The sequence below is a fragment of the Xiphophorus maculatus genome, chromosome 12, assembly GCF_002775205.1.
Source record: "Xiphophorus maculatus strain JP 163 A chromosome 12, X_maculatus-5.0-male, whole genome shotgun sequence".
In the NCBI taxonomy this organism is placed as follows: Eukaryota; Metazoa; Chordata; class Actinopteri; order Cyprinodontiformes; family Poeciliidae; genus Xiphophorus; species Xiphophorus maculatus.
Window position 1 is genome coordinate 27,943,723 of NC_036454.1, and position 26,788 is coordinate 27,970,510.

General features: G+C 40.7%; 1 protein-coding gene across 6 annotated transcripts in view; it reads left to right on the plus strand.

Annotated features, from left to right (window-relative positions):
- The window catches only part of fbrsl1 (fibrosin like 1), a 356,926-nt gene that overhangs the window by 137,087 nt on the left and 193,051 nt on the right, over window positions 1-26,788 (plus strand). For all 6 annotated transcript variants that reach the window (XM_023343195.1, XM_023343196.1, XM_023343200.1 and 3 more), the window contains exons 3-4: window positions 15,430-15,531; window positions 21,325-21,360. In XM_023343195.1, coding sequence (XP_023198963.1) covers window positions 15,430-15,531; window positions 21,325-21,360 — 138 coding nt within the window. The remainder of the gene's footprint in view (window positions 1-15,429; window positions 15,532-21,324; window positions 21,361-26,788) is intronic.

Sequence of the window (26,788 nt, forward strand, 5' to 3'; positions counted from 1 at the left end):
CTATCTTAGCATTTATTTTATTTTATTGTATTTTATTTTTTTGCTGCTTCGTAATAAATGAAAAACCTTCTAACTAGATTTCATCCTGCTGTTTAAGCTTTAATGGCCTTTGAGGAAAGATGGAGGATTTTTGAAATCTCGAGAAAGCTGCGCTGTTTTTTGGGGGGTTTTTTTCTTCAAAATTTTTCTCTATTCTTGGTCATTTGAGACACAAGAGAGTCTGATGTGAATGTAGAATGAATAAATGTTAAATAATTATTAGCCTTATTAACAGGATACCACCGCAACTGTGTGCATGCAATGCAACAAGCAGTGCCTGTCAGATCCTCTAACATCACAAACATGCTCACACACACACACACACACACACACACACACACACACACACACACACACACACACACACACACACACACACACACACACACACACACACACACACACACACACATTCAGCAGGGCCCAAATCCCAGCACATGTCAGCATTTTGAGGGATCATATAGATGCAAATGCAGCCATGTAATTGCAGAAGCAGTAGATATTTTCTCTCCAGACTGGATGCTGTCATGTCGACGGCTGATTCCATCTGCCTTTCATCATTTCTTTTTTTTTTCTCTCTCTCTCTCTCCAAAAACCTGATTTCCATAACAATCCAAAGCTTTGGAATCCTCTCATCTTATCTGCTCCACTCTTCCCACGTTCCTCCTCCGTCTGCTTTTTTAAAACTTCCTCAGCAACTTGCCTCTGCTAGTCCTTGTCAGGAGTGAAGCGGCTGACAGCAAAGAGGCAGATGTCACCGGCAAACTCACAGAAATGACACGGAGGAAGCTTCCTGCATCGTCTCTGTTCTTCTTCCACTTACTCCCGCCTATCTGCTCACCTGAAGGCTGAATCTATCCTTCTCTCGCTTCTCTCTGATCTGAGATGTAGCAACCCTTTCTGGATGCATTCTCCATTGATTTTACACTCAACCCTGCCCTTCCACCCCAGGCTTAGTCAACTGTTCTTCAATCCACAGCTTCCTTCTCACTTCAAGTAAACTCATTTCACCCTTAACTTGTTTGAACTCCACTTGTCCTCAGTAACCTTAATATTTTTTATTTTAGTTTGACATCTGTTCCGCTTTGAATGAACTTTCCACATTTTGTCCACTTATAACTTACTTTATGCGTCTTTTGGGTATTTAATGTGGTAGATCAATGCAAAGTGGTGCATAGTTGTTAGGTGGAAGGAAATGTATGCTTTTCAAACATTTTTTTTCTTCATAAATACAAATCTGAGAAGTGTGGCTTAGTCCCCATTTCTTTAATACTGCTAATTAAAATCCAGTTCAATTAGTAATATTTATCAACTGCGTCTTCATGAAAACCAAGAAACACTGCAGTGGAGCTTTATTCAGAGAATCAGCCAATGGGTGATTGGAAGTACTGCATAAGTTCACAGCTCAAGAATCTCTTGATAGGTCAACTGTTAGTCAGGCAAGGAGAAGGAAACCCCTCATATAACCAGCAACCAAGTGTCCCAAACATGGTAGTGGCACCATCATTCTTTGGGAATCTTTGTTTTGTTTCAGCTGGGGCAGTCAGACTTGACGTGTTGATGCGATTGATGAAGCAAAATACAGGGCAGTCACGAAAGAAAACATGTCAGGCTTAACGGTTGACATGGAGAATAATCTTCAACGCACAGACAGATCTACAGTGGAGTAGTTTAGATTCAAGCATATTCGTCTTTTCCAGTGGTACAGTCAAAGTTCAGCCCAAAATCTTTTCAGGAATTTGAGGCAAAACTCAAAAATTGCTCTTCCAACACTTTTCTGACTAGCTTGTGCTGCTAACAAAGAGATGAGCAAAAATGTCCATCTTTAGCTGTGTGAATCATGTAGAGACATACACACCCCACACACTCCATATGATATAAAGAAATTACTGCGGTATACAAACACACACACTCCATATTTTTAAGAGTTTTAGTTGTAAAACAAATAAAGTCATGCATCACTTCCCCTCCACTGACATGCACTGCTGTCTATTGGTCCTTAACATGAAAATTCCAGTAAAATATATTGAAGTTTACAGTTGGAGCATGAAGAAAATGGATCAATTCAATGGGTAGGATTGTTTTTTGGCAAATATGAACATATGGGAATTTTAAATACCCCTCATTCGGAAGTTATAGTTTTATAGTCTTTTTATTTTAGAGCATGACAGGAGATTTCAGTGTTCAGTCCTGCATCAAGCTCAGCTGGATGAGGAACGTGTTAGTGATAATAATGTGCTAAGTAATCCCCTGTCTTGAAGTAACCTATGATGTTTTACCTTCTGGAGATTTTTCAAACCTTGCAAATCAGAAATGAGAACTGATGGTGTTTTTATGATTTTATAAAACCCACATCTGTGTTTCCGCAAAAAAAAAAAAAAAAGCTTTGCAAATGTAGTTGTCAATAAAAACACTTAACTGATTTCTTTGGATTCATTTAATTCTTCATAAAATCCCAACTATGTGCTTTACGTTATGCACTGCTAGTGTGTATTGAAGTATTTCTGAGATATTTGATTCAGCGGAGACTTTGGACCCACTGTCTTTGATTCCATCTTAATTTGAACGTGCTGAAGCCAAAAAAGCCAAAATGCAACCACTCAAAGATTTATGGTCCATCTTGTGTATTTTTTTACATTTCAGCTCACATGCAAGAACACGCATTCAAATAAATCCATTTGAGTCCGACACACACACACACACACACACACACACACACATACACACACATGCCCTCAGCTCTTCTTCTTCATCTAACACATAACACTTCCTCCAGAATTTACTAGCTGTGTGTGCTGTGCAGGCATGAGATAACGTCCCAGAAGTTTTCCAAGGGCAGAAAGTGCGCTCTGAGCTCTCAGACATCAGAGGGAAGCCGCACCGCCGAGCCGAGGCTGATTCTCTACATGTGTTGCATCTGCCTTCTATTAAAAAGCCAGGAGCACTCTGGCTGCTTCTCCTGGTCTCTCGCTCTCACTCTCTGCCTGCAAACTACCTTTCTGACTCGCTTCAACCTCCTCTCCTTCTTCTTTCTGATTCTCTCTTAAAACTTCTTCCGTTTCATCTTTTTTTTTTTTCCCTTTAAACTCGCGGTTCTCTCTGAACTTATGGCTTATCTCCTAATTTTGGTAGATGACTTCTGACACAGTGTGACAATTTAAATTAGAGGGGTGCTGTGTTTTTTCCTCCCTCAGTATTTGGAATATCTGACATTAATGTATTTTTGTCATTCACTTTACTGTTTGTTTGTTTTTTGGGGGTGGTGGGGGTTTCGGGGGGTTGCATGAAGTTGGTTTTGTTAATGTTAAAGTTAGTAGTTTCTAAAATTGAAAAAAAAAAACAATTTATAGCTCACTAAATACCAACCACCAAAGTGACTCTGTTATTGTTATTGTCACATTATTGGTACATACATTTTCTTAGCTTGCTATAATCAAAGCTAATACTTTTGCCGCTATGAAAATGTTAGCTTAATCATTTCCCATATGGTTTGTCGCACCCATGCAGAGCATCTCATATACGTGTTTACAGTCCTGGATGGAGCCTTTGCAATTTATTCAGTCGAGATTTCAAAAACACCTCTGTTAGGGGTTTGCAACATTCTTTTTCTCATGCCTTTCTTGATCATTTCACTTGATCTCAGTGCTGACTTTGATACCACTGACCTTGAAATCCAACTCAATAAGTAAGAAGCTTTTGGCTACATGTGGCTTTGTGTTAGACTGCTTTTTGTCATGAACTTTCACTATTAGGACAAACCAGTTTCCTAATGCTGCTTAACCTGTCTGGTTCCACAAGGCTCAGCTGGTCATCTCCTTTCATGTTTTATGTCGATGACATTCAGCTTTAAGTTTGCAAGATGGATAGTCTGTCCTCCTTAGTCTGCTGTTTGACCCAGGTCAGAGACTGACTCTCTCGTCTTGAAAGCAAACTTGACTTGAGTTACACCTGAGAATCAGCAGTGCTCTTCATCTCGGTCTAATATTTGAATTGGCCTTGAGTTTTTATTTAAATATCAACTCTGTTTCTCATCCGTGTTTCTCACATTTAAAGGACATTTTTGAATAATACCATACAGTATGGTTTCCTGTACGGGGAGAGATGATTTGCACTGGCTCCTGATAGAATTATGAGTTCATGTTGAAATGTTCATATTGACAAATCACTTTGACCAATCACTTTGGACCAATCACTTTGGACCAATCAATTTGGACCAGTCTCTTTGGACCAATCTGCTTTGGATCAATTGATTTGGATCAATCGCTTTGGACCAATCAATTTGAACCAGTCACTTTGGACCAATCACACTACTAGTCTCAGAATATGTCGTACCCCATACTGTATTAACAACAAGGCATCACATAGCGTTGTCATTGTGCCACAGATTGAAAGGCCAACTTTCTCAATGGCTAACTTTTTTTTAACAGATTCTATGGATTATTTTAGAAGCAGTTAAAAACGTTCATATTTAACCAGGGTTGTTCTGGAAGTTTATTGATTTCCATTGGTTTGTGGGGCCTTTCTTCATTATCCTTAAATGGTGTTTGACCGTCTGTGAAAAGAGCATTAATAATAAGTTGTACTTATGTTACTTAGATGTATATTCTCTAAATTGGTGCTTTGTAGCGTGTATGTGGGACATTGGCTTCACATTATAGTTTTTCAAATTGCTCAGTGCATTAAATCTACTAGTCTATTAATCATTTTTATGGTCACTCTTGACTCATCATGCCAATCTATAAACTGCCTGCATATGTCTTTATGTGTTATACATTTGACTTACAGCAGAATGCGTTTTGTATTGGCTATACATTCTTCAGACACAAGGAAAGTGTGAGGGGAAAATCAATAATAAAATGTTGTCTAATTTTATATTGAGCTGCAAAACATCAATATTTTAACAAACCAACATTTTAATATTAAACTAATCCGCATTTGTTTGTATTGGTATGAAATGCTTCATAACCTGTGACTGTTTTTAAAATTGGTGCAGTGAAATATGTCCTGAAATTACACAGTTCTGTAATTTGTTGGCAAATAAAAAAAAAAGATCCAAATTAAAAACAATTGTTGCTACAATAGAAACTTTAAGGAACTGAAATGAACAATGTCTTGGTGAGGAATGGAAATCTTTGATTGAAATTCTGATTGAGATTGAAATTCTGTCGCCAAATGTGGCACATCTGTGTTGATTAAAAACCTCATTTAGTTTTGGGATTGAGTCTGAGTTGCTGAAACTTTTTTTTCTCATAAAGAAACAGAGAAGAGTCATTCTTCCATGTAGTAGTTCAGAGCGGACACCTTATGTCTGTTTTTTATGTTCTTATTTTTAAGTAAAACATGTAGCAGTTCTTGGGCTGCACTTTTGCGTTGACAAGAGTGGTCACATAAAGACTTGTAAACACTGAAAATACTGCTACTGCTAATCACGTGGCGCTAGCATTGCTAAAAGCTAGCATCTGCTTCAAAGCACATTTTTCAGCTTGTAAAAACAAAAAAAAACGGTCAGTTTTCTATAAACATTGATCAAACTTCATCTGAAGATGTTTAAAGCAAGCAGCTTTCTAAAACATGCAGGGCAATTTGCCTTGAAGACCAGGCTTATAAACCTCTGCCCTAATCAGAAGGCTAATTAAAGTATCTGCCTTACCTAAGTGAAAAAAAAATAGTCTAAGGTTAGTCTGTTCATCTACCACAGTTTTTAATCAGTTGCTCATTTCCTTCAGCCCACAGTCCTATCTTCAGTGTTTAAATTATGGCAGGCTGAACGACAGCTGGGGCGAACCTGTGTGTGTTTGCGGGGTGTGTATGTGTGCTAGAGTTTGGCGGACTTGTTAAAAGGAGCCTTTTTGCAGCACTTATGTCGGCTTCGGCTGATAATTATTTCAGATTACATTAGAGGAAATTAAACATTTCTTAAAGTACGTGTGAGGGTGACAAAGTTATCGAGTGCAGACGGAGGAGAGAGTGTGAATGTTACACGTTGAGAATTGTAATTTTTTTGATTGCTAATAAGATCATTTTCAAGTGTTAAAAAATAATTAGTGGCGGCAGATCAGTTGAGTAGAGTGGTCGGCTTGGTGCCACGTTCAACACTGATGGAAATTATTAAAGAACAACTTCAGGTAAAAAAATAGAAGTTTTAAGACAAGTTTTAAGACATTTAAATAAAACATTTAAAAATATTTTTTAGACCACGGATGCTAAATCTTCTTTGCAAAGCAGTTTAATAATAACAATAATGACCGATGTTAAGAAAAAAAAATCTAGCGACCAGAATTTGTCCGTTTTCAACTTGAACATTTTCTTACTGACAGGAAAACACTCAAAAGTTATCTACTTTCAGTATCAGATGCATACAATGGAGTCATAAGAAATTAGAAGGGAAACTGTATTTTCTATGGCATGTATTTTCTATGAATTGTGTGCGTTCAGTTCACTGAGGCTGCAAGAAAATGAGAAAGAGCAAGACTTTCAGGAGATAACAGGGAGTTTTACGTCCAGCAAAAGTGTAAGTTTCTTTCCTGTAACCTGTTGGGATTCAAAATGTTGGCCAGCTTTTGGAAATCAGAGTTAAAGTGAGAGAGTACCAACAGAGACTACTGTTTACCAATGATAAAAGCCCTAACCCTGAACTAGCTAACTGCTTAAGTTTACTTGAACAACTTAAGATGTTCAGATCAGTTTAAAATGTCAACTCTTTAATCAATTTGTCTTTCTTTTAAAATACTACTAAACCGATGTTTCACATTGACTGATATCAATGTAACGTCTTTCCATCTCTGCATCATCCACTATGAATCACTCACCACAAGGAGGCTAAAAAATCTCTCAAAGGTAAATCACTACCGGCTAACATCTGTATCAGAGCATCAAAACCCTAAAACCACAGATTGGAAATCAGTCATAACATTCTGACTGGATACCATTTATAATAATAATAATAATAATAATAATAATAATAATAATAATAATTGATGTTTTTTATTTGTTTTTTTTTTTAACTCAATTATCATAGATGTTAAGGTGCAAGCCGTAATGGTTTCTTTGATGTTATGACAGTTTTTGAGTTGTTGTGTAAATCTGTGTTCGTACTCACATATAGTGGTTTCAACATCTGTCTGACTCACTGAGCTGTCCTACCAGCCGACTGCTATCAGCTGATAAGAGTGTTTACGTCTGCCTTATCTCTGTCTGTTTAAGTGTTGCAGCCTGTTACAGAAATGAGATGAGAGATGCAGCGTGCCTACACTACAGTGAAAGTAGTGACAGAACTACTATAGAAGCACAAGTAATGGTGGAGCAATATGAAAATCGCAAAATTAAATTCCAGCAAAGGTGAAGAATACTAAGCTGGTATGTTAAGAAAAAATAAAACAATATTTTTAGGCCCTATATTTTTTTTCAGGAAACAATGTACATTTCTGTGCTATTGCTGTTGGACTAAATGTTTTCATTTTTTTCTGGTAATTCTGGTAACATCTGTTTTGTTAAGAATCGCAGACATTGAATTAGATCAATTTTACAATACCGATCATAAAATGTGTAAAAAAAAAAAAAAGTTTTGTTTTCCATGACAAAAGAACGTGCAGCACAAATAAATAAATGAATTGAATTTTCGATTTCTTTATTTTAAGTTAACACCTATTTTCTAAAGCAACTGGTTTGTAATTGAAAATATTAGCAATTTTCTTCATATTACATTCATTTGTAAACGCACCTAGTTACAAATCTACACAACTAGTTACATGAATGAAAGCTACATGCACACCAAACATGCAAATGATTCTCATTATCAAAGCATACTTAGATTTTTTGTTTTTGTTTTGTTTTGTTCTTTAATTGCGTGCAAATCAAAGTACAACTGGAATTGCTTGAAGCAATAGACAAAAAAATATATATATAATAAAAGTATAAATTCTTGAATTAACCCAGTTAGATTTTATTAGTGAGGTAAATATTTTCTAAACTACCTACAATGCTGATGTCACGCACAAACATACAACTTATATTCCTGGATAAGAACGAAGAGTGTAGAGAGATAACAATAATAAGTTATTAGCATTTTGACACCACTAGCTTAATGGCTGCATGTAGGCGTGAGCGTGCGTCTTCCCTGATGTTCGACTGAACAAGGTTTGGGGGTGAGGGGCGAGGGAGGGCTCTGCTCTGCGGTCTTGTGCTTATCAGCGCAGGGCAGATATTGTTCCTGTGGTTCAGGCTGACAGGTGAGGTGTGCTGGCGTGCGTGGGTGTGTGTGTGCGGGTGTGTGGGTGTGATAGTTGCATTTGTCAGTGAACCCCCAGGACAAGTGCTGAGGGATGGTTTTGTATTTGGAAGCAGGTGCACCTCCCCTTCCCCCCTTGTTCCCTTTTTCCCCTAGGAGGCATATGGTGAGAGTGATTGCAGAGACCTGATGCCTGCGGGGATGGCTCCTCCTCCCCTGCTCATCTGTTCTGGATGGGGCCCTGTGGGACACTCTGGGCTCTCCTGGGGTCTCCGTTGGCTGCGAATCAGACCCTCGCTTTCAGGTTGACTTCTTTGTTGCGCCGCTGGGCAGCTGCGCTAGCTGCCCTGTCAGCTTTACACGCCACAGCGTTCTGTACAGCAGTGTGGAGGGGAGGACAAATGCCAAATGGCTTGTAGGTCATACCCTCTGATTTGTTTACACCAGACCTTTTTTGTACATATTGTTGCCTCTAATCTGCTGACTCCAGCTTCTGTTGTCATTACTCGGAGTAGAATACCATCTTGCTGTGATTTTTCACAAGCTCATTTCGCAAATGCGATGCGGTTCAGAGCAGGGATGGGGATGGGACTCTCATAGTAGGATAAATTGCAATGAAAACAAGCCTGTTGCAATAAGCAATAAATCGATTAATGGGGCAATAAATTAAAATGAGCTAAAAAATGTCGCTTTTCTTGTCTCTCAATGAAAAAATGGATAACAGAAGTCATCCATTTTGCTCTTTTTGGAAGGACAATGTGGTTTACAGAAACTTCAGTATCCATGTTAATTGTGGTTTCAAGTTTTTGTTCATGGTGGATATCTAAAATGTTTCCCAATTCCAGTTTTTAAATGTTAATTACAAATTAAAATGTATTTATATGTGAAAGGGTGAACTTGCATTATGATAGTTTCCATTACATAACTTGAATGGTCTTGAAACAGCGATATTATCGTTTATCATAATAACTTCTGGAACAACTTATTGCCCAGCAAAATGTGTTTCTTCGACAGGCCTAAATAAAAGTTTTATGACTTTATTGATTACCAATTGAGTCAATAAAAAACCTGGATAATATTATCCAAATGGGGTTTTTTTAAATCCAGATTCTTTAAAAACTTAGACATAATCTGTTTAGAGCTGCTTTTGAATCACAACATATGAAATATGGACCAACATATTTGATGTGTGCTGTTGGTCTTGATGATGGAACTTGTCAAAATGGATATTTGTCACTGGTTTCCCAGTTGTTGACTGTATGATGTTTTTATGACTTCTCATTCTTATGTTTCTATGATGTAAAGCACTTTGAACTGCCTTGTTGCTGAAATGTGCTACACCAATAAACTTGATTGATTTACTTTTTACATCTAAACACGAATAACTTGCAAATGCCTAGTTCACAGTAGAGCTGGGGAGGCGCATAGGTGGACATTTCAGACCTTATTTCCAAACATGCATCTCTTTCTCAGTGGTAATTTATTATAAGGCGAGCCCGATGAATAATGTATGATTAAAAGACTTAATGGATACACAGGGACCCATCAAAATAAAAGTAAAAATCCATTTGCTCTCCCTGCTCTAAATCCACCGGCCTGTCCTTGGGCTAATTTCCATCCGCGGCATTGGGGAGGCGTACGTTTTGAATTTGATTAAATGGGAGCTGCTGTTTGTGCCCTTAATTCGTAGAGAAAAGAAACATACGCTGTGACACGCAGGTGAGGAACACACCCACAAACACGGAACTCTCCAGACGCATCCGTTCTTCGAAAAGCCCAGCTCTCCGACTCTGTTCGTCTACAGCTCCGTCCCCCTCACCCCCTCTTTCTCCAAGCAGCTGCCTCTTGTGCGCCTGAACAAAATGAAGGCAGATGAATCAATTTGGCCTGTGGCCCTAAAGTGCACTTGTCTGCGCCCCAGCTTGGGCGTGGGGGATAATGAGCCAATAGATTGAGCTGGTGCCGCAGCCCGGCACTAAGCACCGAGGTCTCCGCCTGGGCCGCCCTCACACACACACACACACACGCCTGCACGCACACTGCTGACGCCTCCCTGAGCAGCAGCAGCAGCTTGTCGCCGGGTTAATAGAGGTGAGGGTCCTTTGCGCAGGACACTTTTCAGAACAAATTAGAGAAATGATCTGTATCCGTCATCTTCAGCTTCTTCCTGAATCCCTTTTTTCCCCCTTCTCTTCCCCCTCCTTGTCCTGCGCCGGCAAAGCTCTAAGAGCAGCGTCGTAGCTTGAAAAAGAAGAAGAGCATCGAGGGAGCTTGAAAGGAAGGAGCAGGTGGGAGGGCGAGGTCCTAGATCCTAAAGTAATGAGGATTGACACCGGGACAAGAAGGAGGCGCAGCTTCCCCTCAGTGCTAATGACAGGTGATGGCAGCCAAGGAGAGTTGAGGCAGAGTGAGAGAAGAAAGGGAGAGGAGTGAGGTCAGAACTAACAGGCTCTCTGATCCAAGGAGGAGGACGAGGGGAGACCACACAGGCCTTCTGATGCCCCCTCACTCCCTGCGCCCCCCGCAAAGTGAAGGAGGAGGGAGGATCAAAGGAGCAGGACAACAAAGCTTCACCCTGTAGCCTTCAGCCAGGTCCCTGCTGACAAGCTGCGGATTGATTGACACCGCAAGGGCAGCGAAGGAAGAGAAGGGAGGGCCAGCCAAGCCGAGCGCGTTCTGATGTGAGCCGTCTCTGCCCGGTGTAGGCCGTACTTCACAGGGGGTCTCTGTAACTTAACCCAGAGTTAGAGAATTATAAATGTACAGACCTCAGCCAGCATTACTCAACTAGGGGGAAATTAAGATGCTGGAGGGTCCTTTGAAGATAATTAAAGAGCACAAAGCAGCAGCCTCCAGAGACAGACTGCAGACATGTTCAATACCGAGACTAATGGAGCTAATTTCTAGTACATTATTCATGTAAAACCCAAGCCTTTACTTAGCTGTGATTTTTTCTCTCCCTTCTCTTTAACATCTATAGACTTAAGTTGTACCCGTCATGTTCAACTCTCCTCAACACAAACACAATTACTCACATTCATTGCTTTAACCTGATTAACCTTGCCTGACTACTTCTTAAGAATATCTCTGTTTAAAAGGAACGTTAAATAAAAATAAAAAAACGAATCCCTAACTGCGAATTTCTTAAGCAGCTCATTAGTGAATGAAGCCTAGCCAAAGCCTTTCCACTGGTTCCAGAGTTACAGTGAAACCTCTGAATGCCCCAAACATGTATTTTACTCTGTACATAAATGTAGAAGATGACCTTGGCTGGTATTCAAGCAATCGTACTGCACAGCCCTTTGTGATTTTTCAATTTGGGAGAAGTTTAAACTTCTTTTCCTCAGCGCTGACGAAACAAATCTGTTGTCTGCTGGCGAGTAATTTAGCACAAAAACAATGTTGTGGTGCATTTCAACCATAGGTCAGAAAAAAAACTCATATTAATTTTCTTATTTTTACTTGCAAACCTTTAGACATTGATACAAGTTTCGCCAGCACTTTTAAAGGTGGTTGTGCTGCCAAAATCTTTAGCAATTGTGTTGGCTAATGGGAAAAAGTGCAAAATTCCGCAGGATAAGTCAAAAAAACTGAATAATTGCCTCAATTGTGGCAACTGGGTTTGTTTCAAACAGAAACAAGTTCATTATTATTATTATTATTATTATTGAATTCTTTTGGTTGCATTTTGCCATTCAATATTATTGCTGCTGCTAGGAGGAATGAATAGAAATAAATGTAACTTATGGTTTTCAAGACATAAAAATCTCATTTGAATGAATTAAATTTGTATTTTGATGTTCTACTATTTACTTTTTTTAAATAGGGAATGATCACACCTCTCTCAAACACAAACAGCCCTTCATTTTATTAAATAGTAGTGTGGAGCAAGATCTATATTGTCCTATCCCATTGAGTGAATTAGTCACGTGATGAACTGTGAGCTATCAATGAATCTAAAGTTTTCCACTAAAATTTGAAGTGAGAAATGAGTTGCTTTGTTGACTGAATCATATAATAAAGACTTGCTGTCTGGCTGGCAATATTCAGTTTATAAAAGCACTTAATAAGCCCCCACTTCTTTTAAATAATTTGTGTAAGAATATTTTGGCTTGGCACTAGAAAAAAAAAATGCAGACAAAATCCAAACCATTTGTAAGCCCTCGGGGAGTTCCATGCTTGGCTAAGCCTTAGCCGCTAACAATGCTGATGTTAGAATTTGCTTCATTGCGATCAGCTCCAAATTAAAGGCCTATTTTACATCATAGATGTCTCCTCTGATGAGTAACTGTATTGTTAGACCCACACTAAAAGGAAGAAAGAAGAACCCAGGCCAATTAAGCACCTCCCCAGACAGGAAGTTAGTCCCTACATAATCACAGGCAGTCAGGATTGCCAGTCTTTTGTCAGAGTTTGCGAATTCCTTCCCAGATCAATTGCCATTCTGTTCCATTGAACTGCAGCTTGGGGAATGGTCTTTGCACACCGCATCATTAACCTAGATGCCTAATTAGAAGCTTTACTCTGATCAATTGCCAAATTGATTGCGGACGTGGTAATGTACCCCCAGGGCCCTGGAGAAGATGAAAACACTTTGGGTGCCTTCAGGAATTTGTCAGCAATACCGATGGTGGGTAAACAAACTAATCAACAGCAACACTTGACACCGACGTGACACCGACTGTACCTCGAAGCTCTGTCTCTGCTGATGTGCCTGCTTGCCTCCCTGCCTGCCTGCCAAGAAGGATTGCTCTCTTTGTGCTCCCTTTGAGAGGAGGAAATCAAAAGGGCCACCTTCTATTTTGAGATTCAAGAAGTGATTAGGCTGACAGCAAGTCTAGAGAAACTGAGAGAGGCTGAGGGAGACGCGGTTAGATGTGGAAGTCAAACCTGATTAAGCCCACCTGCCAGGTTTATCTTCCTTCCATCACTACTTCCTGATTGCTCAGTAGGAGCCCCCCCTTCCTTCATCTCCCCCTATTTAGCCCCTACACTATCACTATTGACCTCAGCGGACTGCCGATGCCCCTTGGCCAATCAGCATGCAGGCATTGGCAGCAGCAGGGTAATTAAAAGTGAATTGTCTGCTTGGCATGTAAGCTGGTGGGCACAAGGGTAGGCAAACACTTTCTCTCTCGGCTGCCCTGTCTTCCCCCTCTTTCCCAGCCAGGTGGTAGCGTACAGGACCTGTCAGATGAGCTGATGACCCTTTTAATTCTAGCCCAGCCGGGGGCCATAATTGATATTTACCAGGAAAGGTTAATTGTAGCAGTGATCTGCTTAAATTACAGTGGAGATCAGGAGACCGGGGCCAGACACCACACTTGCCACCGGGGGAGCTACTACACGCTCACTGCTAGTCAAATGGATTACACCCCACAGTCATCACTGTTGTAAGCCAAGATGGAGAAGCAGAGAGAGGCATTTTCATTGGCTACTCCACGGGTCCCCCTCACCGAGTTCGCCAACCTCCCATCTGGCTGGGAATTTGGAGACACGCCAACTGTGTGGCTTGACAGGCTGCAAGAAAGCAAAGCGTTTATTATAAGGGTAACACTGATGCGGGTCAGAGAACGTGCGCTCACTTGTTAGGTTATGTTTAACAAAAACAGATGCACACAATTATATATACGTATAAATCAATTAATCAGATTTAGATGTAAAGCACATCACAGCATCAAGGCAGTTCAAAGTGCGTTGCATCATGAAAGCACAAAAATCAGCAATTGGAACATTACATTTTGCAAAGTGCCGTCATTACAGATCAAAATGTGTAATGACCTGTGCAGCCTTCTTTTAAAGCTGTGAAAGAATTGAGACGGATGAACGATAACAAACCCTAAACATGAAACCAGAGCTACAATTAAAAGGTATAGATCAAATCATATTTACATGATATTTACATGCTAGAATGTTCCAAAGTGTAAACCTAATCCAACTGAGTATCTTTGGAGAAACTGGAGTGTACTGTTTACTTATGGTGAGCTATTTTCAAACTAGGATGAACAAACCTTTCTGTCTGGTGGTGGCTGGTAGATATTTTTCAGATTTCTTTTTTTTTTTTTTTTTTAAACAACTCATGTGTCTATTGTACTTATGCTGCACAGATATGCTCAGTTGTTGTTGCTATAAATAGTGGGTGAGAATAAAATAAAAGAGAGAGCTTTAGGAATGCCAGCCTGAGTTTGATCTACCTAAATTTTGGACATCAAACTCTCCGGTATAAATTACGTCTTGGAGTAATTTACACCAAGATGTACTGTAGGTCGTAAAAGCTCCAAATTCAAAGAAAAACAAACCCTATTGTTTTTGTTACTTCAATGTGCTAATGACTGGTTGAGTAACCCTTACAATGGTGTGCAATTATTTCCACCCATCCATCGTCTACAACCATTTATCCTTGCAGGATTGCACTCATATGGCGAAAAGCAGGTTACACCCTGGACAGGCCACTAGTCCATCACAGTGCTATTCAACTATTTAATTGTTGATAGTTAATAATAGTGAACTAGTGATTAAATATCAGCAGGTGGAAGTCTTGGTTCCTTTAGTCTGTGGATCTGTAATGGTCGCTGCGTTTCAGTCAGGTGTTGAGCTGGTAACGCAGAAGTTAAATTTTTCTTTGTTCTTTATTTTTATTTTTTGTACTCCTTTTACATAGAAAAAAAATTGAAGTTTTCATTTTTACAGCCAATAAGTTAAAAAACACACTTAGAAGTAGGTTTATTAGTGAACATGAAAGCAGAAACAGCATTGCGAAGACCAAGGAACACAACAGACAGGTCAGAGAGAAAGTGGAAGAAAAGTTTAAAGCAAATGGGAATGTTTCTCAAGTGCTGTACTTGTGTTTGTGACAGTATGATTCCTGCATCATGCAGTCACAGCAATAGAATTACCTAAAAATAGGTATTAAGTAGTTCTTCTTGTCACTTTTATCATTGTCGCAATAGTACCACAAAATATTGCGGTAAAAATCCATATCGCCCAACCATTCACTAAAGTTTGTGGCATTAAAATGACATTTGAAATGATTTAACAAAGGTGGATGTTTGGGTTTTTTTGGAAGGCCATGTAAATGGTATATTCCACTTGTGTGCATGTTTGTTTATGTGTGATTATCAATACAGTTTTTTCAAACTTCTTTCCTTGCATGTCTTTGGCAGATCAAACCTTTGGCGCCGCGTCCTGTCAAACTCAGAGAGGACGAGACTTTCCAAGAATTTAGTCGGCCGCACAGGAGCAACTCCAAGGAGCAGCTCAGCGAGGTGAGTCCCCTGAACAAGAACCTTCCCTTTTTCCCCAGACCTCCCACTGAGAGCTGCAGTTTTCACTCCCACAGACTAAACCCAGAAACCTGTAAAATGAGAATTTGGACAGAGGATGACAGCACTGAATGTGCACTGAGGCTGAAATCAGAGGACAGGTGGTGTGGTGCTGTCGCCTCGTAAAGCTCCTGTGCATTAATAAGGAAACCAACATACAGGAAATGATTAAGGTGGTTACACAGCAACAGCAAGTTGGCCTCATGGTTAAACGTAGAGATGACTTAACATAAATCAGCCTGGTGTGAGCTGACCCCCGCCAACCCCAGAATGGAACGAGTTAAAGAAACGCTCCAATTATCGCCTCACCGACATATATATACAAGCCCATTTAGTCGGAGGAGTAGGTGGCAAATCAGAGCAGAAGCCAGGCATCGCCGCGGTGTAAGGAATAAAATAATGCAATTTAGAAACAGGGAAAGTAATGAGAATTTATGCAAAATCCCAAGCGTCTCATTTTAAAGAATGTAGAAATATGATTCTTAACTAATGCCTGTCAAGCAGGAGCCTCCCAAACCTAACGAAACCTGATTGTTCATTTAGCCGAAGAAAGCCTGCAGAGAAGGGCGGGAAAAACATGGAGATTATTTTTTTTTCCTGGAGAGGAGAGAAATGATGGAAACAACAACAAAGAAAATACAAACTCATTAGGTGCATTGTTTTAAGCTAGTCAGCATTTTAGCTGGGATACAAAGAAGTGCCTTAAAAAGATTGTTTTTTAAATCAACCAGACTAATTTTCTCAAATTTTCATTCTTTTTCTTTTCTTTACTGTGCTACTCAGCTCATTCGGCACAATACCCCTCACCCTCTTCCCTCCACTCCCTCCCCTTATGCTATTTCTCTCAAATTTGTATAAAAGGGTGTCTCTTAATGAAAAAGTCAGGAGGAAGAGGCGGGCTTGTCAGATAAAAGACCGGCGCTTGTTGACAGCTCTGACAGGGATATACGACAAGCACCGAGAGGGAGGGGGAGCGAATGGAAAGGAGGTGGGGGTGACGGGAGCGGCAGTTGTTGTGGTGATGGTTGTGGGTTGGACAGGGTGGGGGGGGGGGGAGGCAGAGGGGAGGAGTTTGGGGGATTCAGTGTTGAAAATTGCATGCTGTAATCGCCGACGGTGTTAGATGTGGCATGTCTCTCTAATCTGTTGCCAAATAAACGGCGGCCAGCGTTGTAGCCATGGCATATCCATCCATCCATCCATCCATCCATCCATCCATCCATCCATCCATCCATCCATCCATCCATCCATCCATCCATCCATCCATCCATCCCTCTCTCTCTCTCCCTCTTTGCCTGTCATTAACATTTCTCCTCCCTCTGTCCTGCTTCTCTGCCTTCTTCCTGTCTGTACTCTAGTTAAGGCCTGGCAACATTCCTCACTGCCACATTGTCCCCATCGCTTATAAATATATATACATATAAATATAGCTATTTTTTTGAGTATCTTTTTACAGATGCGTGAAATCTCGACGAGTGCGTTGAAAGTGCTGCTAATTTTCGTAAAACGTGCTCCACCACATCAAAGTGGCTCCCCGGCATTAAGAGCTCTCGACTAATGATGCCTCGTCGGCGACGGGTAAAACGGATTTCTCTTGTCTTGCCGCCAAAGGAAAGAGAGACAAATGGCACGTCCGCCCATTCGCCTGTAAAAAAAAAAACAAAACAGTCATGCGTCAATTTGGTAGAAGAGGGGGTGGGAAGTGAAGTTTAAAAAAAAATGCAGGGGGATGTTTGTTCATTGCCATGGTGGGGGTCTTTATCTGCTTATTTTGACTAGGTAATTGTGCCCGCAGTGCAGCGGGGCTTCGCCACTGAGCCGCAGAAGGATTAGGGAAATGTGAGGTGGCTTCCTCCACATGTGTGTCACGCAGAGAACAGGGTGGTTCCTTCACGTACGCCTACCCACATACACACACAACCTCATCGTTCTACCGCTGAGGGCAGACGTGCAGTCCCCCCGTCGTGGTTCTAGAAGTCGAGTCGAGTTTATTTGTATAGCACATTTACAGCAACAAGGCAATTCAAAGTGCTTTACATCATAACAACATAATGCAAGAAACAAGCAATAAACATCACATTTTGTCACCAGTCATCAAGCAAATACATATCAATTATGTTGATCAGTGTTTGATTTACTGCTAATCAAAGGAAACTCTAAGCAGGTTGGTATTTTAGCCTTGATTTAAAGGAACTCAGCGTTTCAACTGTTTTGCAGTTTTCTGGAAGTTTGTTTCAAATTAAAGGACCACATAATCTGAATGCTGCTTCTCCATGTTTGGACATTAGTGGAATGGAAAGTTGATACAGCAGCAGCAGATCTTTAAAGTATTATTTTGCTAAGCTGTTCAGTGATTTATAAACTAACAAAAGTATTTAAGTCTATTCTCTGAGCAACTGAAGATAAATGGATGGATGAATTTCTCTATGTCCTTTATACCTGGAAACATTCTTCAGGAGATAGAAGGCCGACTTTGTAACTGTCTTTATGTGTTTCTGAAGGTTCAGGTCTGATTCCATCGCTACACCCAGATTTCAGACCTGATCTCCCCTTGCTAGCTGTAACAATGAAGCTGCGTTCTGACTCTAGATCGTTCCTCTTCAGGTCCAAAGACAACAACTTCAGTTTTGTTTCCGTTCGGCCGGACAAACTCATGGCACATCCACACATTGATTTGTTCTGATTGGCTTTCCCCCGGCAGTGGCAAAAATCACCCTCTGGTTTAAAAGAAGACGGACTGGACACTCCCCTCCCATTGCCATGTTTTTCTTTCTTTCTTTATTGTCAAGAGAGTGGAGGAGAAGAGGGTGGGTGGGTGGGGGTGAGGGGGGGGGCATGAAAATAGGGAGCGGATTAGGGGCTGGATTTAGCAACACTTTTGTTCTCCAACGCTGTTTAGTTAACCCTTAAATGTTGCCAGCATCCGCCCCATCCCTCTCGCCATTAGCCGTCGTAACCACCACGCATACACACACTCTTCGTCTGCCACCATCCCCCCTCCTCCCCCCCTCTCCTGGGCGGGTTCTAAATCCTTTTGAAGTCCTAAGCGCTGCAGAAATCCATTGAGAGCCATGTATAATGGCTTTTAAAGAGAGAGTGTTTAGCTGTATGCCGACCCTATGGCTTATGAACCGCTGGCGTTTTAATGGATCCCCCCCCCTTTTTCCCTCCTCTATTTTATTTTTTTCCCCTCCTTCACCAGCACTAAATCCAATGGATTGTCCCTCATTATCATTTAAATAAGCCTCTCTTTTTACTCAGAATGCTCCAAGTTGAATGAACTCTACATAGTAGGGCTAATTCCAAACGGCTCCAGCTTCCCTCCACCTATGCGCATATGCTCTCGCACAAACACACGCATATAGACTTGAGCTGACAAAACAGCACGCATCCCTAGAAATATGAGCACACTCTGCCTTCCTATTTGGTCTTTTTTGTATTTACAGATTTATTTTATTTTTTTGCCTTCTGTGCAGTGTTGCCTGCTCTCTCCTCTCTCGCTGTGGCAGCAAGGAGTGCAGAGAGGTTGAGGAGAGAGGGAATAGCCTTTTGATTCCCACAGGGCCTGCTTTCCGGTTCGCGGCAGGACTCCTTGGTAATCGTCGCCACAGGAGCTGTCCTGCGAATCAGAGGGGCACACAGGCGTTGATGAGGGGCTGATGCCTAGAGCAGGTGTAGGTGAATAGTTGAGGGGCACTGGGAGAGTGCAGAACAAGGGAGGCAGGGGCAGCGGGTGTGTGCGTGTGTGTGTGTGGTGGGGGAGGTCATTTTGGATTGAAGGTGGACCTATGGATGAAATTGCTCTAGCAGAAAAGTTCCCTCCAGAGACCAGGGGGGAGAAATTGCCAATCTAGACGGAGGAATAAAAGCAGTGAAAAGTGGAAGTGGAGGAAGGGATTTGGAGATTGTTATTCGTGCTGCGCTGTGACACACAGAGAGCCAGAGAAGAGAACAAAAGCTGGCTTTTTTCCCCCTTGTCCTCTTCCTGCTTTGCTTAGCATTTTGGGGGAAGTACATAAAAAAAAAAAATTACAGAGTTAGTTTGACGGCGTTCCAAAACCCTTCCATAAATTCATAAAGAGATCGTCATGCTTGATACAATAAGCACTTTAGGAATCTAATATGACTTGGCTTGGGTTAAGGCAGCAGAGATTGAAATAATAATAATAATGATAATAAAACTGATTAGATAAAATAATGACATCAGGTAAATTGCATTAAAGTTCTGTTTACATAAGTATTACAGTTCCTTAAGTCTTGCATTAATGAGCATTATAAAAAAGCTGTTCTCAAAAAATGTTACAAGTTTAGAAGATTAGCTTCCCTTTGCAAACGCGTGCATTAATTCAGTTCAAATTCAATTCAAAAGAATACTGTATTAATCCCAAAAAGTGAAATTAAACACTGTTGTAACTCATGCCATACAAGCATCTTCAAAGAGTTGTGGTGGAAGGTGATGCAGTAGCAGTCAGTCTTGCAATGAATTTGAAGAAGCCTCTGACTGAAGATGCCGTCGCTGTATGACTCATGATCCTCATGACAAGCTAACGGCTCAATATCCGAACAGCAGAGACGACAATTTACAGCAAAATGTCCCGGATGACACCATAAGTTCCTGGCAGTGCTGCTAGTCCGCCTCATTTGCTTTTGCGACGCCTCTTTAAGTCTCCATCTGGTTTTATGGTTAGAAAGTCAGGCAGAGAGCCGCTGAAGTTGGAGATGTGATCTCTGCTCATTGAGATCGATGGAAGAGATGGCTTGAACTTCCTCCTCTCTCTGCTCTTTTGTCCTGATGTAAATCCAGGAAACCTATTTTTTCTTTTAACTCCTCTCAGGTTTGGGGTTGTAGTTCAGGGATTATTTGAGCTTTGGAGATGCTAATAATCAGCTCCTCCATAGCAGGTTATTTGCAAAAACAACACCTTGCTGCAATATAAACCAAAGACAAAATGGATCTGGTAGTCAATCATAACCTTTGCATATTTTATTTGTAATTAGCACAGTTTGAGCCGTTAGCATTGCCATTGACTCGGAAATTTCCAAAGGCATTCAATTTTCCAAAATTATTCAAGCTCTGTTGGCCAACAGAGGTTGAAAACAGGGCTATTTTGTTGTCCTTTGATGAAACTTGTTACTTAAGCAATAGAAAATAAAAAAATGTTTTCCTTTTTATAGTTTCTTCTGGCTTCATTTTTGAACAACTGACTCTTACCTTAGTAAAACCATCCACATCGAAGAGTGTTGTTGTGGACACACTAGCTCTTGTTATGGGGCATTCACTGACCAACTGGATTATTGAGCTTCAACAGGCATTCATTTCTGGACTAATGGTCAGTGTCTCGTTAAGTCACTACTGCTTAACCTCTGGTGCTGGAAAAGCCACAATGTTTGAATTTATAAAATGCTTATTTTGTTAGATATGATTTAGTTTGGTCACTGAGTCCCAAAAATGAGCAAATTTAGCTGGTTTTCCGATTTGAAAGTAAATCCTGCTCAGTGAGGTGTGACATCATCCCCACAATCCCTGAGAGACAGAGTGGCAGGTTTCCCCTGGATCTCCTCCTCCGTCCAGGCAGGAGGAAAAAGGAGTGATGTGCGCAGGTGTCGGGTACATGACAGGGTGGGCAAAAGGTTAACGTGAATATTGATATTAAAGTGACGTTGCTTCATCATGTCTGTGTGAGCGAGTGAATCGCTCCTCAAAGGTCATCCTTGTTCTCCTCTCTCTCCCCACAGAGCTCCACTCACTCTCTGTCGGGCCGCGGCTACTCGGTAAGTGACATTTTCATGCTTCATAGCTTTACGGCTGAATTACAATCTCCAACGACTCGCTTTATGGCCCCGGCGCTCGACATTTTAATTATGTTAAATAGAGTAATGGAGAAATCATGATATTAGGAACATTAATTCTGGCTGACTGAATGATTAAATTGTGGGAAGGTGTCCTGCACTACCTTGACGAAAAGGGCCCCGCTTTATTGGCATTGATCGGTGCCATTCGCCAGCAGTGCAATTTGGCACCGAGTTTCACATTTTCCTGCCGTAACAGTCAGTGGGGCATCTTAATGTTCATTACGATATAAATCCTGTTTTCCTTAAATAAGGCAAGGTGTGGGATGGCAGCTACATCTAGTCTTTATTCTTCAAAGAAAATTGGATTAGATGTTTCTAATGATTCATGAAAAACGAGTGCATGTGATGGGTTTTCTTATAAAACACGGTGCTGAAGGATTGTCTTTTTGTTTTGGTTTGTCTTCCTGGTCACAGTCAAATGTTCCAGATCACCGGAACTGTTTTAATATCAAACATAACCTGAGTAAATAAAACTGTAATAGTTTTCCATTCGAAAGCTAATTTTCTTTTAAGAATTAAACAACAACTATCCAACCCGACCTGGTCCTCTAACCTAAGATCTCATCCTGGGCATTAGCAAGAGTAACACAGTTCATAATACAGCATCTCTATCAGATTTATGTCCTGACTTGCAAAATGTGTTTTGGGGTGGGTTTTTTTCTATTTAGAGGTAGACTTGCTAGTTCTTGACTAGGTCTTTAAAACCTTTTGTTTTTTGTTTTTGAGGGACATGGTAGTGACCTGCTACCTGAAGTGAGCTTTAACTGAAGGCCACAAACCGATTGCTTTGTCTTCTCCTTTAAGATTTTCTGGGTGACAGCAGAACTTGTCCAGGTTCTGAAACAGCAACGCAGCCCCAGCATTGGCTTTGGCCCTGGAACTCTCCAGGAAATGCCATTTGCCCTGTATCTTACTTATTGTTGAATCATCAATAGTGACTTTGACTCAGACGAGTGAGGCATGCATTGCTTTCATTTTCCTCGCTTGCTAGATAAGTTGGAAATGCACTCCTGGAGTAATTCTGGTAGACCAGCCACTCTCAAGGTTCATCACTGTTCTACGTTTAGTTCCCTTTGCAGATATTTTGTTTCATTAGATTTTGTCATCTAATGAAAGGCCAGTGCCTCCCATTTTTGCTTCTTCAGGCACCTATCTACCCATATCTTATGTTTGCTTGTTTGTTTTTGGACGGGCTGTACGGAAATGTCAGTTTCCTCCCTGGGGGACTAATAAAGGTATTCTATTCTGAATCTCCTTAAATAGAAGAATGACTTGGTTTTTAACTTCATGTTGCTGAACAGATGCTGTTAAAGTACTTTTTTTTATTCTACTTGTATGGTAGCGATCAGGCCCAGTCGGGAACTTGGATTTTCTCCTCTGTCTAATCATATTTTGACAGGACCAGGTTGGTTGGTATAGCATAGAATTTGGATTTACTTTTCCTTCACAAGAGGAAATTGTCACTTGAAAACATCTTGTATTTACTCAGGCTGTCTTTGTTGATTTGACGATCTGAACAATTTAATATAACAACAAATTTGTAAATGGGCAAATGTTTTAGAGTTCATTTCTATAGTTAACCTAAAAAAAGGAGTTACTTTGTTTTTATTGTTTGTAAAATCTTTCCACCTTTCTATTTTTATCCCATTTAAGCATTTGTTTTCCTCCCCCTTTGCATTGACGAAGTAAAGCGCTTTCCTCCGCTCCACTGTTTGTTGCCACGATGTGTCAAGTCTCGGAATAATGAAGACAGCGCTTGTCCTTTATGTCCTTTGCTAAAAAGGGAACTCATAAGAGGTACTTTATTTAAGACATGCTCCTTATTTGCAAATGAGCGGCATATGGTGCGGGTTATTGTCGCTCGGAAGCAATCACCCAAACAAACAAAGCAGCTATAAATGGTTTGTCATCCTTAATCTGCCTCAAAGGGCTACTGTTAAAGCGCCGAACAAAGCAAACTTCAAAAAACATTGATCTCTGTGGAATCGGGGGGGAGGGAGTTTTTTTTTTCTTTCTTTCTTTCTTTCTTTCTTTCTTTTTTTTATGTTGTTTTAATAGAACATGTCACATTCCTGCTCCCCGGCATCAGCACACTCACAGAAGGATGAAAACAAACAAGACCTCCAAAAAAAAAGCTGGCACAGCCCTTTGGCTCGAGCTGTCAGTTTAAGTCGGAAGGGAACGGGGCCTTCTCTTTATCTGAAAGGCGAAGGGGAGGGATTCGGAGCGAGAGAGGTGCAGCATGGCTCGGAGGTAGTGGTGTGGGAGGAGGGAGTGGGTGGGGGGGAGATTGTGCAAGCAAAGCAAAGTCTAGTAACGAGGCCAGGAAGTTTCATGTTGTCTGGCTCCCCCTCGCCGGCTATCTGATGGTGCTATCTGCAGTGTTTGTAGCCTCCAGGCACCTCCTGGGTACTGAGCTCTGACACTCAATCTGCTCAGCTGCAGGGTCCGCTTGATTTCTGGGGGCTGCTTATCTGCAAGTGCTCCGGGCTTTACAGTACGATGGTTTTGAAGGAGGGCTCAGGGTGCTGGGTCAGAGGAGCTACAGGGAACTGCAGGGCAAAGGCTGTAGGAGGAGGAGGAGGAGAGTGAAGAAGAAAGACAAGGGTAGGAGAGAGAACAGAATGTTAGAAAAGAATCAAGAATTCTGTCCGTTTAAGACAGACCCGCAGTAGCATTGATAAGTAATCTTATAAGTGACTATTTAAATTGATTAAGATCTAATGATTTACCTCCCCGCAGATAAAAACTAATCAGTCGCGTGTGTGGAGATTGTTTAACTGACCTGAACCAGTAAGAGAAGATTAAATATGTCTAATATGACGGAACATTTCAGTTCAAGTTTGACAAACTGACAAAAAATTTCCTGATTTTCCTTTTTTTTTTTTTACACAATTTCTCTTTATTAAAATATAACTATAAGAGAAAAAAATCATCATGTTTTGACAGCATAAGACAGATGATCAGTGAAAAACGAATTAAGCACTTCTGCCTTTTCCCAGTTCTCCCAGTACTAACAAAAATATGCCACTCAGTCAGAAACAGCCAATCAGAGCCAGGAAGAGGGTCTTAGTGCTATCAGTCACTCTCATGTGCAAGCTGCTCTCACCTTCCCTCTTGTTCTCTGCTGTGTTCACCACAACATAGCCTGTTGCAAATGCTAAGGCTAGTTAGCATAGTCAGTGATGATGGTGGGTAAGCGGTTTTCCTGGAGCGGTGAGTTGTCTCTCTGCCATTAGCACATGTAGCAGCACATACACAAGGTTGATTAACCTTCCTCCTGGCTCTGATTGGTTGTTTTTGACCAGGAGCTGTACATTTCTTCAGACGGCAATAGTAGCACTGGAGGAGGTCATAGATTATCTGTCTCATACTGTTATGACATGGTGATTGTTTTAGCAGTTAGGGTAAAAACATATTTTTGTTAAACTTATATACTGCAGCTTTACAGTTGAAGAAAGTTTCTGTTGCCTCAAACAGTCCCCCCCCTCCCCAACTCAAAAATGCTGTTTTATTTTAAAAGATTCTAAATATTAATTTCACATAAAGTGCACTCTTGCGGTATAATAAGCTTGAAATTCAATAATCATTACACCGTGCAAATTTATCAGTGATCTTTTTAATTTCTACATTAATTGTTTTATAATCCCTATACTAGTAGGGGTAGTTATAGCAGCAGTATTATTTATTTTTTTCTTATTATTTTAGTCCTCTCTCACCACGCTTCTGCTAGATTATATTTGTCAGGCAGTAATTACAGTTCGGGCGCACAGTGCACCCAGCATTCAAACAATCTCTGGCATTTGTTTTTGTTGGGTTTGGGCCCAGAATGTTCTAGATTCAGAACACACCATAATGTCATAATGGACCATTCAAAACGACGCCCCCCCACCCGAAAAAAAAAGTACCTCTTAACCATTTCCATTATGTCTGTTGCCTTGGTTATTTATTTTCAAATAAGTTAGAGGATAATAAAATATTTGAAGCAATGCCATAATATAGAGTTAGATGCTCTGACATGTTGAAGATGTTTTGACAGGAGTGTCGTTAGTAGGTAGAAATTATCTTAATTTCCATAACTGGCAATGGGAAAATATGTTTCCATGTATACATTTACAAGATTAAGAAATTGCCTTTTGGAATAGATCAATTTTATATTCAGTGGTTCCTCTGTATGAACTAAATACTAATGCTAAAATACATCATGGTAATTGATAAAATCAGTTTTAGTTTAATCCTTACCACTTAAAAAAAGTATTTGCTAGCTGAAGGGAATGGAGAAAAATTAACCTGGTGCATTGCAGTAACAAGGCTTTGAATGTCTCTTACAGGCCACCGTACAGTCTCTCTGCTTGGCAGCTACAATCTAATTTCCATTTGTTCATGCTTCCCCGTTACTCTGCCTTGCCGGGCTTCGATGTTTCAGTCAGTCTGAGGCTACCATGTCAGGTTGAGGTTGTTTTGGTAACGCTAACCACTTTGTGCTAATCTGCAGCATAAGATGCTAAAGACAAGTTTAAAATCTAAATTTTTTTAATTTAGTCTATTTTCCTAAATGATAATATAACCCGGTTTTCTAGCAACTGCTCTCTCTCTCACTCACACATAGCATAATTTTTATTCTCTGCTTGTATCATGAATAATTAATGACCGCTCTAATTTTTATTTCTTGCCTTATGGTTTTACAAGGGAAGTTGGAATTGAATAGAACGAATATCGGCAAGTCAAACAAAAACCACAGGTGGGCAATTGGCGGATCTAATAAATATCTCATAATTTAAGATGCAATGTCAGCTTTGGTTGTTTTCTGTCACAGTAAAAGCAACTTTTCTCAATAGTAATGTATGAACTATATCAGGTTGTTATAACGTGGCATTTGTGCTTCTGTGGCATCACTAGACTTTCGGTGACATTTAGCTAAGTGACTGAAGAGGGACGAGAATTAGAACTAATCTTTGGAGCACCGAGTGACAACAGATAAGCTACGCTTCGACTTATCCTTACTGTCTCAATCACTGTGGAGAACTGGATAGGGAATTGTTTCCCAAACCATTTCTCTCAGCGCTTTGGGTGGCTTCATTATAACCTTAGCAGTCGGGAACTATGTGGGCATTATTTCCTTTGCTTAGCACCTGCTTGTTGTTCAAGAAGAGATGTGCAAGGGTTCCAGGCAATTTATCATACTCTCTGGGGCTTCAAGATTAAGAACCCCAACATCTCCCTCTGCACCCGGGAGATAGGTGCTGCAGGAGATGCAGAAAATGTCACAAAATCTCTTTACAACGATCTGGCCATCCCGTTTCTTCCTGTGGGCTGGGCAGATTGTACCTCGTGTGTTGAAGGAGGG